Genomic DNA, 15,920 nt, shown 5'->3' with positions numbered 1-15,920 from the left:
TGGATTTCATACACTTTACAAACTATTATTTGAGATGTTAAGATTTTTTATTGGGTGATTTTTGAATGTTTAAAAAAAATAATGTTTTTATTATTTGGCAGCTAAGTAGACATATTTTTCTATGGCTCCTTTTATAATATGATAAGGATTTGTAAATTCCTTTTTAAGAAAATAAATATTTAAAGAATTACTTTATTTCACAGCGTAAAACTCTAAACAAATGAAAATAAAACGAATGTCAACTACTAGTCATACGTCAAGGGTCCTGCTACAGAGTGTGATAAAAAGGTTTTAAGCCCATTAAACAAAGTAATCATTTAAATCAAGGTTTGAATCTTCAAAACTAAATCATGTAAAGGTTTAGGGGATATAAATATAGATCTCGTTTGCATGTCTCTCTACTATAATTGGATCTTTTTGTGTTACAAATGAGAATTAATGTTTTTAAATAAAAAAAAATGAGAATATTCAAAAAGAAAAAAAAATTAACTCTATGTCCAGGCTTTTAAACGATTATAATTTTTTTCATACGTTAACAATTTTTTTTAAATATTACAATATAAAAATGAGCATGTTATTCTCATTAATTTGATAATGGTTTTCCTAATTTTTTTTAATTTTTAAAAACTAACATTTACGTGATTATTAGCGTTTGTATTTTTTTGCTATATCGTACAAGCACCTCTCTAGTATTATCTTAAATATATATAAACGAAATCAATAAAAGTTCTTTGGTTGTTCCCCATCTTTTCTCAAGCCACCATATTGCTTTATTTGTATATTGAGGTCTCTCATGCATTTGACCCGAATTCACGGGTATGGGTCTCACAAAACCTATCTAGCTCTTAAACGGGTTATAACATCTTATTAAATAAATTAAGTTAATCTCATCAAATAATGGGTATGAAAATCCTATAAAATATGGATATGCTAAAAATTAATATCTTATTTAAAAAAATATTATTTATAATTAAGAAACAACTTTATAGTAAAAAACAATAAGTGGGTCGTGGGTCTCGCCAAACCCATATAGCTTTTAAGCAGGGTTATAAATCTCATTTACTTGTGAAACATTTTGTTCATCAAACCTTAAGCATATGTTTGGTCGGAGGTAATGGAATGAAGGGGAATGGAATGGGAGAAGGAATAGAATGTACAATGGAATGAAATGGATCATAACCATTCATTTGTCTTGTTTGTGAAACCTATGGGAATGAAATGAATTAATACTTTATGTGTTTCGTATCCAAAAAAATTGTAGGATTGAAATAGAAAAAATAAAAACACTCCTTTCTAAATATATTCTTTTTACCAAAAGAAAAAAAAAACTGCAATGGAGACGTTGTTGGTGGGAGCTCCAACGACAAAAATGGTGGTGTTGGTGGCGACGGTGGTGGTGGTGGTGGTGGCGGTCAGGCGACAGGGGCTGTGGTAGTTGTGGTGGTGGGGGTGACGGTGGTCAAGCGGTGGTAGCATTGATAGTGATGTCGATGGTAGGGTGGCAACAAAGGTGGTGGTGGTTAGGCAGCGACAACGGTGGTAGCGGTGGTGATCAGGCGGAGGCGGTGGTAGCGTTGGTAATGGTGGTAGAGGTGGAGGTGGTGGTGGTGATGGTAGTGGCGGTTGTTGTTAGGTGGTGGTGTCGTTGAGAAAGTACGTTGAATGATGCATTGAATGAAAAAAATAAGGTGAAAATAAATAGTTTTGATCAAATGATATTCCATGTGTAATAGATGATTTTAATTCATTGAGCAACCAAACACCATTTTTTTCATTCTCATACAATTAATTATTTTATTCTCCCTATCATTAATTTCCGCATACTAAACGCCACCTAGGTATATTATTAACTTTTTTATAATAAATAATATTAAAATCCAAACAATATATATATATATATATATATATATATTAAAAACAAATAATGTTAACAACCCCGGAATACGGGAGATAAAAGCGTGTGTGTATATAATTTAATACTTAAGAGGTCCAAATGATGAGTTTCTTATCCTAGTGGATGGTTGAAGGGTGCGCCCCTATTTACAATTAGGTACATCCCATGTTAGTGTATATTTTTTTTTCTTTAGTTATTGTTTAAAAATTATTTTTTTACTTAACTAATTGCTAAAGCATATAACAATAGACACTAACACCAGAAATATACATCAATTAAAAGGTGCTATTAGCTACGCAATTGAATTCCCAAATTTCTTTTATATTTTATACATTTACAGTTTAATTACATGTATATGAAAATACAACAACGGGTATGTTTGGTAGGAAGTTTTAAAATGCTTTAAGCTTTAAGTTTTCAAGAAAAAACTCACACTCAATAAAAAACTTTGTTTGATTGAAGAAACTTGAAGCTTTTAGATTAGGTGAAAAACTTCATATTAGAACGCTCCTACTAATAGCGTTTAAAAAAAGCTACAACTACCATCTTCTAGCCACCCACTAGTTTTGTCAAACATAACCAACATCTTAAATACATCAAATAAAAGCTATTACTCTGGAGATGTTTTTCGGTTGTTCTGGTACCAAATAGAGTATGTTTGTCATATTTTTATTAATTAATATGTTATCCTAGCACCTAATGGAAATTTTTAATTAGGTGTACATATATATATATTAAATAATAGTTGATTATAGAAACAGGATCAAATACATTTTATTCTTAACATGAAAATAGTGAGAACCAAATTGATGTTATTATTAGGTTTATTTTTATAGGTGTTTGTTGTTATTTTTTGTTCGTATTTGCTAGTTTTCGATTATGAGACGTTATAAGTATTTGCTGATTTATATTTTGTTGTTATTATTAGATTTGTTTCTTTTGCTGTTATAATATTTGTTGGTATTTGCTGTTATTATTTTGTTCTTGATTTTTATTATTTTGTTGCATTTTTAGGTTTTTTTCTTTGTTATTATAAATCATTGTTTATGTAGGTTGGTATTGTAGTTGGTATTGTTTCTTGCGTTCTCATTTTTTTATAAATTATTATTATTTCCTATGTTCTCATGTTAAGATTAAAATGCACATGAACCTTCCCCAACTATATATGTAAATTGAAAGAGGTTGGAAATTTGAAAATATGAGGTCGTGATGTCTATAAATAATGGTGAGTGAAGGAATATGAGAATCATAATTGAGAAAGAAGAGATGGCATCATCTTCTAACTCCCTCACCTTGCTTCTGTCTTCTTGTTCTCTCTTCTTTGTTTTGGCTTTTGCAAGAAAACAATTTGCTTTGGTGGCAAGTGACCAAGTATCACACCATTTTCATACCATTCAACTAAGTTCATTTTTACCATCATCTATATGTAACCCCTCTGCTACAGGTTAATTTTTTTTATATAGTCGTTGCAATCATGTAACAATTTATATATTTCTACGAATTGTGCTACGCTGATATCGTTAAAGCAATAAATATACGTCTTATTCACTGGTGTATACATTTATCAATTAGTGAATATCATGTAATATTTAAATGATTCTATAAATACTTTTCACTAGCTAATTAATACATGTATTATTGATAGGTTTATAATGTTTGTAAGGGTATATAAATATATAAATTGTGGACTCAAGAATTCAATATAGAGTGTATTTACTAGTAAACAAAATGGTGTTTAAATATTTATAAGTTGAACACACCTTTTGTATGAATGATGTATATGTATGTGCTTTTATCAGTACACTTGTAAGTTTGTGTATATATTTGTAGAGGTTAGAGGTTGATGCGGGTGATAACGAGAAATCATTTAAGAATAGACAAACAAGTGATTAAAGCATTTTTTAGTTTCTTTTTTTAATTTCGTTATTTTACGTGGGTTTTTACCGTTACAACTTGGTTAGTTGATCTTTTCTACGATATTGTATTCCTTCTCGGTCTAAATTTTGTTATTTCATGTTGTGACATGCCACAATGCGCAATTAAGTTAGCTTGCAACAATATGTGTGCACAATTCAACGTTATGACATGTTTTTTGTACGATTTAAAGCCCTCGTCATAACATGGTGACCTTAATACCTAGCTAGTTAACACTAATAGGAAAACATACTTTTATTGATAAAAAGTTCATTGGTATACATATTACCCGGTGAACCCGTTAGGGATCAAATGTACCAATTTAAAAGAAGCCGAACATTGTTATATTGTCGTTAATGATCCGCATATGATCACGGTGAACCCGTTAGGGATCAAATGTACCAATTTAAAAGAAGCCGAACATTGTTATATTGTCGTTAATGATCAGCATATGATCACCGAGCCAACGCGCAAGGCCGGCCATAAGGTGTGGCCGGGTAGTCAACGGCTATAGGCCCAACACCCGTTTGGCCCGAAATTTTTTAAAAAAAATAAAAGTTATATGTATTTTTATTAAAATAATATGTAAATTTAGTGTTTAAACCTAATTACATAACCACTAGTTTGGTCTAGTGGTAAAGGGGTATTACTCTCAACCCAAAGGTATTGATTCTACTCTCATTTGAGACATGTTTAATCATATTTTTATACAAAAGTTTTTTACACAACCTTATTATAACCAAGTAAACTCATATAAAACTTAAATTGTTTAAACCCAACAAAAATACTCCTTTTACTTGAGACTCAAAAGAATTTCGACTTCGACCCAATTTTTTTTTTTTTTTTTTTTGCTTTTTCGGAGTCAGGGCCCTGCCAACACGCATAACTGACCATAGAAAAAATTGTTAAGCGAGTCAGTCATTGGTTGGAAATCACCAACAGATCTTCAATAGTAGTTTGAAACTTTAATTTTTCCTTTCACTATCAAATATAATCGAAATTTGAAAAACTTTAAAAACTTGTATATAATATGTTGAAAATTACTGTAGGAAGAATTGATATTCTTTATTTTCAATAAGTATTTACAGTATATTTACCGGTAAAACAACAATACTCCGATGGTAATTACCTAACCATCCATGCACAATTAATCGGTGAAATTACATTGATCTATGAAGCCACCACCAGTAAAAACAAAGGTGAAATCTATATCATGACCATTTCCCACGTATATTCGATCACCGACAAATACGGACTAGTGACGTACATATTAGTTTACGGTGTATATATTAAGAACAAAGTCCCCTTACATTTAGTGAATATATCTTGAATAGTTAAAATGAGAGAGATGCATTAATAATGATTTTGTTTAATAGGATTTTCCAATGAAAACCGAAAACGATATAATAATTAACTTTTATCTTAACTGTTTGCTTTAAAAAATTTAACTAGAGTATCTAGCGATCATTAACTTTTATAAGTACACGAAGGTGGATTCATAGATAAGTAACCTCATGACATGAAGTTTTATGTGATCTGCCAACTAACATAAACTATAAACCCTACACTTCACTATTTTATCTTTAGGTATAACCAACCACTTAATTTAACTTTATTATTATTATTATTATTATTATTATTATTATTATTATTATTAGTTTCTCAAAAATAATGGGATACAATATAGTAGTCCATTTCATGCAAGAAATTAAAGAATAGAATTGGACCCTAGATATTGCTAATCTAGCAACCACCATGATGAGATTATTGAGGCTTTCGGGGATCATGAATGTCCACACAACTATTAACCGGCCAACAGTATTATTATGTTAATTAGAATAAAATAAATATTTATTTAATTAATAAGTTAATTATTTATTACTATTTAAATTATAAAATTTATGAGTAAAACTTTAAAAGATTGCTCGGTTTTATTGATATTTTATTTGACTGTTTATACGTATCTAATTTATAAACAAAATCTTGTTTCAGTGATTCAATTACAAGACAACATATATATCTTGAAATATTATATAGTACTTTATAAATCTAAACTAGTTTGATTCTCTCGTGTTACGGGAGTTTATTTAAGTTTTTGTTTTTAATCGTTTTGCTATTTTATGATGATTTATTTTATTTTTTAACGTAGTTTGTTTTAATTTAATACATATATATTAGTTTGTTATTGTATTTTTTTGCGTTTGGGTATTTTCAATTGAGATGTGTAGGTTTTTAGATTTTTAACGAACAACAATACATGAACACGAACATGTTGATTTTTTTAAATGAACAAACATGAACACATATATTTGTCTAATAAAAAAAGGGGACGTTGACGTAGTTGACGATGGCGGGTAATATCGGAACCTAACCGGCGATGTAGATGATAGACTAGCAATGGAGAACATGTAAAGAAGATAAATTAAATTAGGGTTTGAGGATGAAAATATTTACCAATAAATAAGATCTTATAACTCATTTGAGAGCTATTAGGGTTTGGTAAGACCCATAACCCGTGGAAATTATTCTTTGATGATTAAGTGATTATTTCACAAATAAATGAGATGTTATAACCCGTTTAAGGGTTATCGGGGTTTAGTGAGACTCATGACCCGCGAAAATTATTGTTTGATTATGAAAGAGTTTCACAAATAAATGATATATTATAACCCATTTAAACACTATCTGGGTTTGGTAAGACCCATACCCGCGATTTCGGGTCAAATGCATGAGAAACATCCATTTAGAAATCAAGCAATCTGGTGGCTTTAGAGAATGGAGGGAACAACCTGAGAGCGACACATAGGATTTTATGATAGACAATTATATAGATAGTTAGATTGTTAGGACTAAGTAAAAAAATAAAATAATAATTATATGAAATGAATATATTACAAAATGAAAAGATTAAAAGGAACATAATTGAAATTAGAAAACAGTTTGCATGGTGGGGCTTTACTTTCACATGTACGTTATTACTCCGAAAACAAAATAAGATCAATCAATAACTAAATTAAACAAATAAAAAGATATCTTTGATAAGGTGGATGCTATATATGGAGTATTTATACATAGGGGTACTGAAAATACAGATACGCATACGACTATACATATACACACAGTCACACGCGTTTTATTACTATGATACATAAACCAATATGTTTATTTTTTTAGTTTCGATCAACTAAAATATATATATTGGGCAAAGTAAATGAAAACGATGTTATTTTAATACTTATATACAAATAACATACGACTCTTATAAATTGTTTAAACATTAAAAACATTTATGGTACTATTAACGAATTGAAATAAATATTTAAGAAGGATACAGTGCATAAAAATATCATAAACATGTGGACCATAATAATAGTATATTGTCACTAACCTAGTATGACAAAGATGTCAAAAACATTTTTGGTTTTCTGCTTTAGTTTAATCGAAATAAATATTTAAGAAGGATACAGTGCATAAAAATATCATAAACATGTGGACCATAATAATAGTATATTGTCACTAACCTAGTATGACAAAGATGTCAAAAACATTTTTGGTTTTCTGCTTTAGTTTAATCGAAATAAATATTTAAGAAGGATACAGTGCATAAAAATATCACAAACATGTGGACCATAATAATAGTATATTGTCACTAACCTAGTATGACAAAGATGTCAAAAACATTTTTGGTTTTCTGCGTTAGTTTAATCGAAGATTCACATGGAAAGGAGCCTTCATTTTATTCATATAATAATTAAGCCCAATAAGTAGTTTTTTGTTTGGTTGGTTTTGTTTGGAATCTTAGTTAATGATTCTAGTGTTTTAGTTTTATAAATCAACATCAAATCGTAAGTGTAATAGAACCCAACAAAATGTAGATCATTATCATAATTATTAGAAAAGACATCAAGCATTATTAAAAGAAACTAGTTAATAAAAAACAATAATAACGATTTGTTAATGTAGAGCTATCTCATTTAATAGTTAATAGGAGCTCTTATATCTTAATAAGATATCCCTGGTTTTAACACACTCAAAAGATGTAAATATAGAAGTATTGAAGATTTTTGGCATTTAAAAACAATAAATTAACTTATAATGTTTACTTAATTACACATAAAAAACAAAAGGAAAATTTACTTTTTGCATAGCAAGTTTTAAAGTGATTTACTAAATTCATACAGGTTTATCATCCTCAACCTTATAATTTAATTATAAAAACTAGGAATGAGCAAATGATATCCGGTAACGTCAGTACCAATTCGATACCGATTTTTTAAGGTTTCGGGATTGGTACTGTACCGGTAATTTCCGAAATTTTTATTTTCGGTACCGGTACCGGTACCATACAAAGTATTTTTTGTATCGGTATAAATATTTGGAACCCCAAATATGGGATTCACTTTTTCGTCCCCAAAAAATTCGGAGATGAAGAATTGAGTCGTGGAAGCTGATGTAATTAAGGGGGAAATACAAGATTTGATGACTTATCCTATAAAATAGGATATACTAAAAATTATTATATGACTTTTTTAAGAAAAATATTATTTATAATTAAGTAACAATTTTACAGTAAAAAATAAGCGGGTCTTGGGTTTCACCAAAGCCATATAACTTTTAAACCGGATTATAACATCTTAGTTATTTGTGAAACCCTTTGATCATCAAACTCTAAGTATATTATAAATTCCTTACAATAAATAAAATTAAACTAAAAAAAGTATATAAATATTAAAAACGAGTAATGTAAAACATCCTCCGTAATACAAGAGATAAAAACTATTTGATTTATTTTAAAAAAAGATATATATTATTTATAACTAAGAAACCAATTTTATAATAAAAAAAATAAACGGGTCTTGAGTCTTATCAAACCCATATAGCTTTTAAATCGGGTTATAACATCTCATTAATTTTTAAAACAATTTATCATCAAACCATAATTAGTATATTATTAACTTTCATACAATAAAAAAAAATAAAAGTTCAAAAAATAAATAAATATGAGAAATAAATAATATAAAACAACCCTCGTAATACATGGAAATGTTAAGAATACACCAATAGGAAGATGACATGTTGAGTTAAACTCTATTATTTTAATAGTATAGTTAGATGTAGGGATTATTAGTTCATTTCATTTTCACCAACACGTAACACGAAAACATAAAAATCCTACGTGTCGCGATGTAATCGCTCCCCTTTTTTTTGAGTCACCAGATTTGTTTGATTTTTAAATAGAGGCTTGTCATACATTTGACCCGAATTCATGGGTATGAGTCTTGCCAAACCCAGATATTTCTTAGACGGGTTATAACATCTCATTAAATTAAAATTATTCTCACCAAATTATTGATGTAAAAATCCTATAAAATAGGATATAGTAAAAATTAATATCTTATTTATTTTAAAAAGGATATATATATATATTATTTAAATTAAAAAACCAATTTTATAGTTAAAAAAAACTAAACGGGTCTTGGGTCTTATCAAACCATAGGTATATTATTAACTTTCATAAATATTATTTATAATTAAAAAAACCAATATTATTGTAAAAAAATAACGGGTATTGGGTCTCATCAAAACCGTATATCTTTTAAACCGGGTTATAACATCTTATTTATTTGTGAAACAATTTATCAACAAACCATAAATATATTATTAACTTTAATACAATAAAAAAATATAAATTCAAAAAATAAATAAATATTACAACAAAAAATATAAAACAACCCCGTAATATGAGGGATAAAAACTAGTATTATATATTAGATATGGAAATAAAAATGAAGATGCTAATGCGCATGCTCTAAAGTTACTTAAATTTAATTTGGTGTCCTACTTTTGTGAATTTTATTTTACGAATATTAGATTCTTTAAAACTAAGTGATCTAGATGAAAGATATGCGAATCTTTATTACTATCTACTGATTAATTATTTGTTTTTCAAGTTAAACTTAAATTAAACAGTTACAAATTTAATGATATTTTTCTCAGCTTCAAGTAACTCTAAACAGACAATCACTAAAATAATAACTACAATTCGTGTATATTTACTTAGAATATTCAATTTACAAAATTTAGCATTAATTAAAGTAAATTCAAAACAATGAAACACATGGTAAAATTAGTTCAATCAATCATGTCCAGTAAAATCCTACCGACAGCAAAGCTATAAGTAGGGTCTGGGGAGGGTGGGATGTAGGCACACCGTACCTCTATACAAAGGAATAAAGAGGTGGCTTCCAGAGAGACCATCGGCTCTAAGTACATGTGTATGAAGCAAAATAAAGGAAATCAAAGTTTAACAGTTATATAAAAACTACTACTAATTATAATAATATTAATAATAAGATCACAGTTTAACAGCTATATAAAAGCTAATAATAATTATAATAATAATAATAATAATAATATATGTAAGGGAAATACCATTATGGTATGTGACCTAAATAAGTTAAGTCTAAGCCCTAAGGTATTCAATTCTCTCTAAAAATCCTTAACTTTAATTCTACTTCTCCACGAATTCCTATCCTCAACCATGTCCTCGGAGAGGTTTAGGTCTATCAAATCATGCCTAATCCTCTCATCCCAAGTCAATTTCGGTCGTCCTCTACCCCTCCTCCCCTCTATAGTAATGTTTTCTACGGATCTAACAGGATTCGTCGTCTGTCTTCTCTTTACATGTCCAAACCATCTCAATCTCCACTCTCTTATCTTGTCTGCTATGTTCGCCACCCCTAATCTCTCGCGAAACACAACGTTTCTTATTCGGTCTAGCCTTGTGTGCCCACACATCCAACGTAGCATTCTCATTTCTGCTACCTCCATCTTCCGCACTTGTGCCTTCTTGATGGCCCAACAATCTGTTCCATATAGCATTGCAGGTCTAACTGCCACCCTATAGAATTTTCCCTTTAGTTTAGTCGGGAAACTCTTGTCGCACAATATACCTGTGGCTGCTTTCCATCTACACCATCCTACCTGAACTCGGTGGGTCACATCACTGTCTAATTCCCCATCGCTCTGTACAAATGATCCTAAATACTTGAACTTCGTTACCTGCGGGACCACCTGCCCTTCAATTGTGATCTTTGCGTCTTCATTGTCGTTTATCCCACCAAAATCACAGTGGAGGTACTCCGTCTTAGATCGGCTAATCTTTAAACCTTTTGTCTCTAAGGTTGTTTGCCACTCCTCAAGCCTCATGTTTAGATCTTGTTTTTTCTCAGCTAGTAACACAATATCGTCTGCGAACATCATGCACCACGGGAGAGTCCCCTGAATCGACTTTGACAACTCATCCAAGACTACTGCAAAAAGAAACGGGCTCAACGCTGACCCTTGGTGAAGACCTACCTCTACAGGAAAGAAATCAGTATCCCCCACTGGCGCACGGACACTTGTTTCACTCCTGGTATACATATCCATAATTATCTCTATGTATTTCCTGGGCACTCTTCTACCCTCCAAGCACTCCCAGAGCACCTGTCGTGGCACACTGTCGTAGGCATTTTCTTGGTCAATAAACATCATATGTAGATCACGCTTCTTCTCCCTATACTTTTCCATTAATCTTCTTATAAGGTGTATTGCCTCTATGGTGGAATGCCCCGGCATGAAGCCAAATTGGTTGACCGTAACCCGAGTTTCTCGTCTAAGTCTAACCTCAATCACTCTTTCCCACAGCTTCATAGTATGACTTAGTAGTTTGATTCCTCGGTAGTTACCACAACATTGGGCGTCTCCTTTGTTCTTATAGATAGGAACTACAACGCTGCTCCTCCACTAGTCTGGCATCTTACCTGATTTGAGAATACTATTGAACAGAGTAGTTAACCACATGACTCTTTCCTCCCCCAGACACTTCCACACCTCGATGGGTATGTTGTCTGGGCCAACCGCCTTAGACCTTCCCATCCTCCTAAGTGCATCCTTCACCTCTTCTCGTGTGATCCGTCGGCAGTAGCAGTTATTCGATTGTTGTTGTTGAAAGTTTGTGTTGTCATGTTCTTCTTGGTAAGCTCTCCCATTGTTAAAAAGATTGTGGAAGTAGGTTTGCCATCTTAGCTTGATGTCCTGCTCCTTGACCAGTACATGCCCATCTGTATCCTTTATGAACTTCACCGGTCCTAGATCTTGCCTTCTACGCTCCCTGGCTTTGGCAATCTTAAACATAGCATGTTCCCCCTCTTTTGTTTCTAGACTTTCATACATCCGTTTAAAGGCCGCCTTCTTTGCTTCCGCCACTGCCTTCTTCGCCTCTATCTTGGCCGTTTTGTAGTTGTCCCTCAATTCCACTCGCTCCTCCTTATTCGTGCACCTCATTAGCTCCCTAAAACATCCTTGTTTGTCCCTTATCTTGTCTTGCACTGCGTCATTCCACCACCAAGACTCCTTATGCCCACTTGTCTTTCCTGTTGTGACCCCGAGAGTCTCCTTTGCTACTTGGATGATCTTTGTCTCCATAGCTTCCCATATATGAATTGAGTCCCCATTTAGTCGAGCCCGCATATGCAGTATGAGTTTATCCTTAAACAGTAGGAGATTTTCGTCCTTCAAATTTCCCCATCGAATTCTCGGTGTACCTTTCTTCTCTCGAACAGTCAGCTTATTTCTGAAGGCTATATCTGAAATTAGTTGACCTTAAAGATAAAATAAATATTAGTAACTTTAATGTAACACTTTATAAATATAGTTACCAGTCATTTTACTTAAAAAAAAAGTATTTTTCACATAAAAGTGTTACAGATAGTAAAATTTGTCTTTAATTTTACAAAGGTCTGTGTCACTAACTAATATCATTTTCTCAAGTAGTTGTAAGCGGGGAAGGGTATTCATGGATATTAACCATAACGGCCAATCCTGTAATGTTATATCATTTATACCTTTAAGTCCTCATAAACAAAAATGACAACACCAACCCACATGGCCACATGTGTAATAAATTTATTATTAGTTCATTTTAGTTCTTCAACTTTTGTCATGAAATCAATTTTATTTGACGAACTTTTGCCATGGAATGAAGGCATACATTCTACTCAAATGAGATGGCGGCGATGTTGTCATATGGTTTGAAAGCCATACACCCTATCAATATGGGTGCCCCGTCATCTCTTATACTTATACATGCTCATAACACACTTTGGTTAATGTGTTTCTTACTCTTATCAACCAATTACTAACTAAGATCTTAATCCATGGTCGACTAGGTGTCAAGAAAAGTGGGACACTTGAAGTAGTTCATAAACACGGACCATGTTCTAGGTTCAGTAAAGACAATGTCAAACCTTTGACCGTCGAAGAAACCTTCATCTATGACCAATCTAGAGTTGACTCAATCAGGAATAGATTATCCACCAACACAAACAACAAAGACACACTCGGCTCCAAGGTCACACTCCCTGCAAAATCCGGCAGCACAATCGGATCCGGTAACTACATCGTGACCGTCGGATTAGGCACACCAAAAAAAGATCTTTCACTTATTTTCGACACGGGCAGTGACTTAACCTGGACTCAATGCCAACCATGTGCACGGTCGTGTTACAGCCAAAAAGACCCCATATTTTCACCCTCCTTGTCAACCACATACACCAACATTTCATGCTCCTCAAACGACTGCTCTGACCTAACCTCCGCCACAGGTAACACACCCGGTTGCAGCTCGTCTACATGCGTATATGGCATACAATACGGAGACCAGTCATTCTCGGTTGGATTCTTCGGAAAAGAGAAACTTACACTAACTTCACAAGATGAAGTTAATGGTTTCTTTTTCGGGTGTGGTCAAAACAACCAAGGGCTCTTTGGTGGGGCCGCGGGGTTGATAGGTTTAGGTCGTGATAAACTTTCCATCGTGTCACAAACCGCTAACAAATATGGGCAAGTTTTCTCATATTGTCTCCCGTCAAAATCAAGTTCGACCGGGTACTTAACATTTGGAAGTGGAAGTAGTACTAGCAATGTTAAGTACACACCACTCTCCACCTCACAAAACACGTTCTACGGTCTTGATCTATTAGGTATGTCCATTGGTGTTACCAAACTACCAATAAGTTCAACAGTGTTTCAGACATCAGGTATAATTATAGACTCAGGGACAGTTATTACCCGACTCCCTCCCACGGCGTACTCAGCTCTAAGGCAGACGTTTAGAGCGCAAATGACAAAGTACCCGTTAACGAAAGCCTTGTCTATACTTGATACATGCTATGATCTAAGCAATTTTACCACAATTACAATACCAAAGATAACTATGTTTTGGGGTGGGAATACAAATGTGGATATCGCACCACAAGGGATATTGTATGCAAATGGTGTTCAACAAGTGTGTTTAGCTTTTGCTCCAAATGGGGATGATTCGGATATTGGTATATTTGGGAATGTTCAACAAAAGACGATGAAGGTTGTGTATGATGTGCCTGGAGGGAAAGTAGGGTTCGCTCCGGGAGGGTGTCCTTGAACACAAGTAAAGAAAAGGGTTAAAGAAACAAATTATAGAAAAGATTGTTGGAATAAGGTATAGATGTACCTGTGTTTTATTTTAGTGTTGCAACTAAATGTAAATTGTTTGCTTTTGGATTGTATTGGTAACTTGCAACTAAATATAAATTGATTGCCTTTGGATGATCGGTGCATATGTGAATGTATTAAAGTTGGTTCATATATAAAAAGAATGTAAACCTTGTAATCCTACTATAACACCAAATACACATTGAATCTCTTAATCAAATCATAGAGTTTGCTTCGATCATTCTTAGGATGGGGTGAGTCCCAAACTCCCCTAATGTTTTTTTACCCTTTTTTCCTTTCACATCATCTTTCATAATATGTCTATATCCCTTCCGTCACGCTTTGTTCTTGAGTCTATTGAAAAAATAAATAAATAAATAAATAAATAAAATGAATAGAAATTAAGGAGAAAAAAGAAAGGGAGAAAAACAGAAATATATAATATATGATTTAACCAATCCAAATCCTCCTCATTTTCATACGGAATAAAATATGATATAATAGCCGGTTAGACAACCAGAATGTTGTCTAGATCGACAACCAAAGTGTATTCCGATACATCTTGTGAAAAAGGCTTTGGAACTGAAAAAAAATGTTATCATTAGGTTATTTGGTTTGATGTTATTTTCTAATAAAAGGATTGAAAGTGGTTGAAAGGTTTTAGAGTTCATTGGTTTGTTTCTACACTTTTTTTTAAATAAAAAGGATGTTTAATACCAAGATGGAATTAATGGAGTAAAATCAACCCATTACATAGTGTTCTAGTGATATTGTGTATGCTTCCTTAAAAGTTAGGTGGTGGTTTAAATCCTTACAAATGCAATGTTAGAAGAATTTTAGGTGGTAAAAATTGTTTTAAAAAAATAGGGTAAAAACAATTTTTTTCTTCTTGAGTGTTTATAAATGGTAAAAAAAAGTTTGGAAACTAATAATTTTTTTTATTCGCTAATACCACACATGGATCGTTGGATTCCACACACCAATTCGTGACCAGAACAAATACGTTCATCGTCTATTTTGGAGCTAACATTTTCGTTTTAAACGAAACGTTCATCGAGAAGTAGATAAAAAGAATCATATCGCAACGGTGTATTCGTAGTTTTGTAAAACATCATATTTTAAAAGGGCAAATTGGATTAAAATAATCTCATATTTTATGTATTAGCCAATAATAATCTTACCCGAGTTATTTCCCTCTAGCAGTCCAACATTTTTATCTTTTTTGGTTTATGAACCCCCGTTAAAAATAGCTAATGACGTTAGTGTAATGCTGAATGGCTTGATATAATGGCATATGAAGTGTCCTTTTTTATTTTCTTTTTTTGTCTTTAGTCATATTATGTGGCCATCACCTCATTTAACAATAATAATAGACACAATCCCTCATTTGCACACAATTCAACTTAAACCACTTTCTTCTATTCAATGGAAACCCCAACTACCATCAGATCACTGGAATTCGAATTCTGGCAAGTAAAAACCCATCTTTCTAACAACCCACCTTCCATTCCTCCGACCAGCTATTCTCTGACGACGTCCTCCTCCCACTCAGCCTCTTCACCATCGATGACCCACCGGATATCACCACCACCACCAG

The 15,920-nt window shown here is 32.3% G+C and overlaps 1 protein-coding gene across 1 annotated transcript; it reads left to right on the top strand.

Moving 5' to 3' along the window:
• Positions 1-3,160: 3,160 nt before the first annotated feature.
• On the top strand, positions 3,161-14,405 carry LOC143614377 (aspartyl protease family protein At5g10770-like). The gene is made up of 2 exons (XM_077087833.1): positions 3,161-3,338; positions 13,021-14,405. Exons 1-2 carry the CDS (start codon positions 3,161-3,163, stop codon positions 14,271-14,273), a joined length of 1,431 nt encoding a protein of 476 aa, XP_076943948.1. The 3' UTR covers positions 14,274-14,405.
• Positions 14,406-15,920: the final 1,515 nt, after the last annotated feature.

The sequence above is a fragment of the Bidens hawaiensis genome, unplaced genomic scaffold (assembly GCF_021521415.1).
Source record: "Bidens hawaiensis isolate Kalapana, Puna unplaced genomic scaffold, B.hawaiensis_p1.1 tig00039961_1, whole genome shotgun sequence".
NCBI lineage: Eukaryota > Viridiplantae > Streptophyta > Magnoliopsida > Asterales > Asteraceae > Bidens > Bidens hawaiensis.
This window is presented reverse-complemented; position numbering and strand designations above follow the sequence as displayed.

Excerpts from the sequence above, each read along its gene's own strand:
- LOC143614377 (XM_077087833.1), top strand. The coding sequence starts at position 3,161 with ATGGCATCATCTTCTAACTCCCTCACCTTGCTTCTGTCTTCTTGTTCT. Across the intron at positions 3,339-13,020 it reads ATGTAACCCCTCTGCTACAG|GTGTCAAGAAAAGTGGGACA; the intron begins GTTAATTTTTTT and ends ATGGTCGACTAG.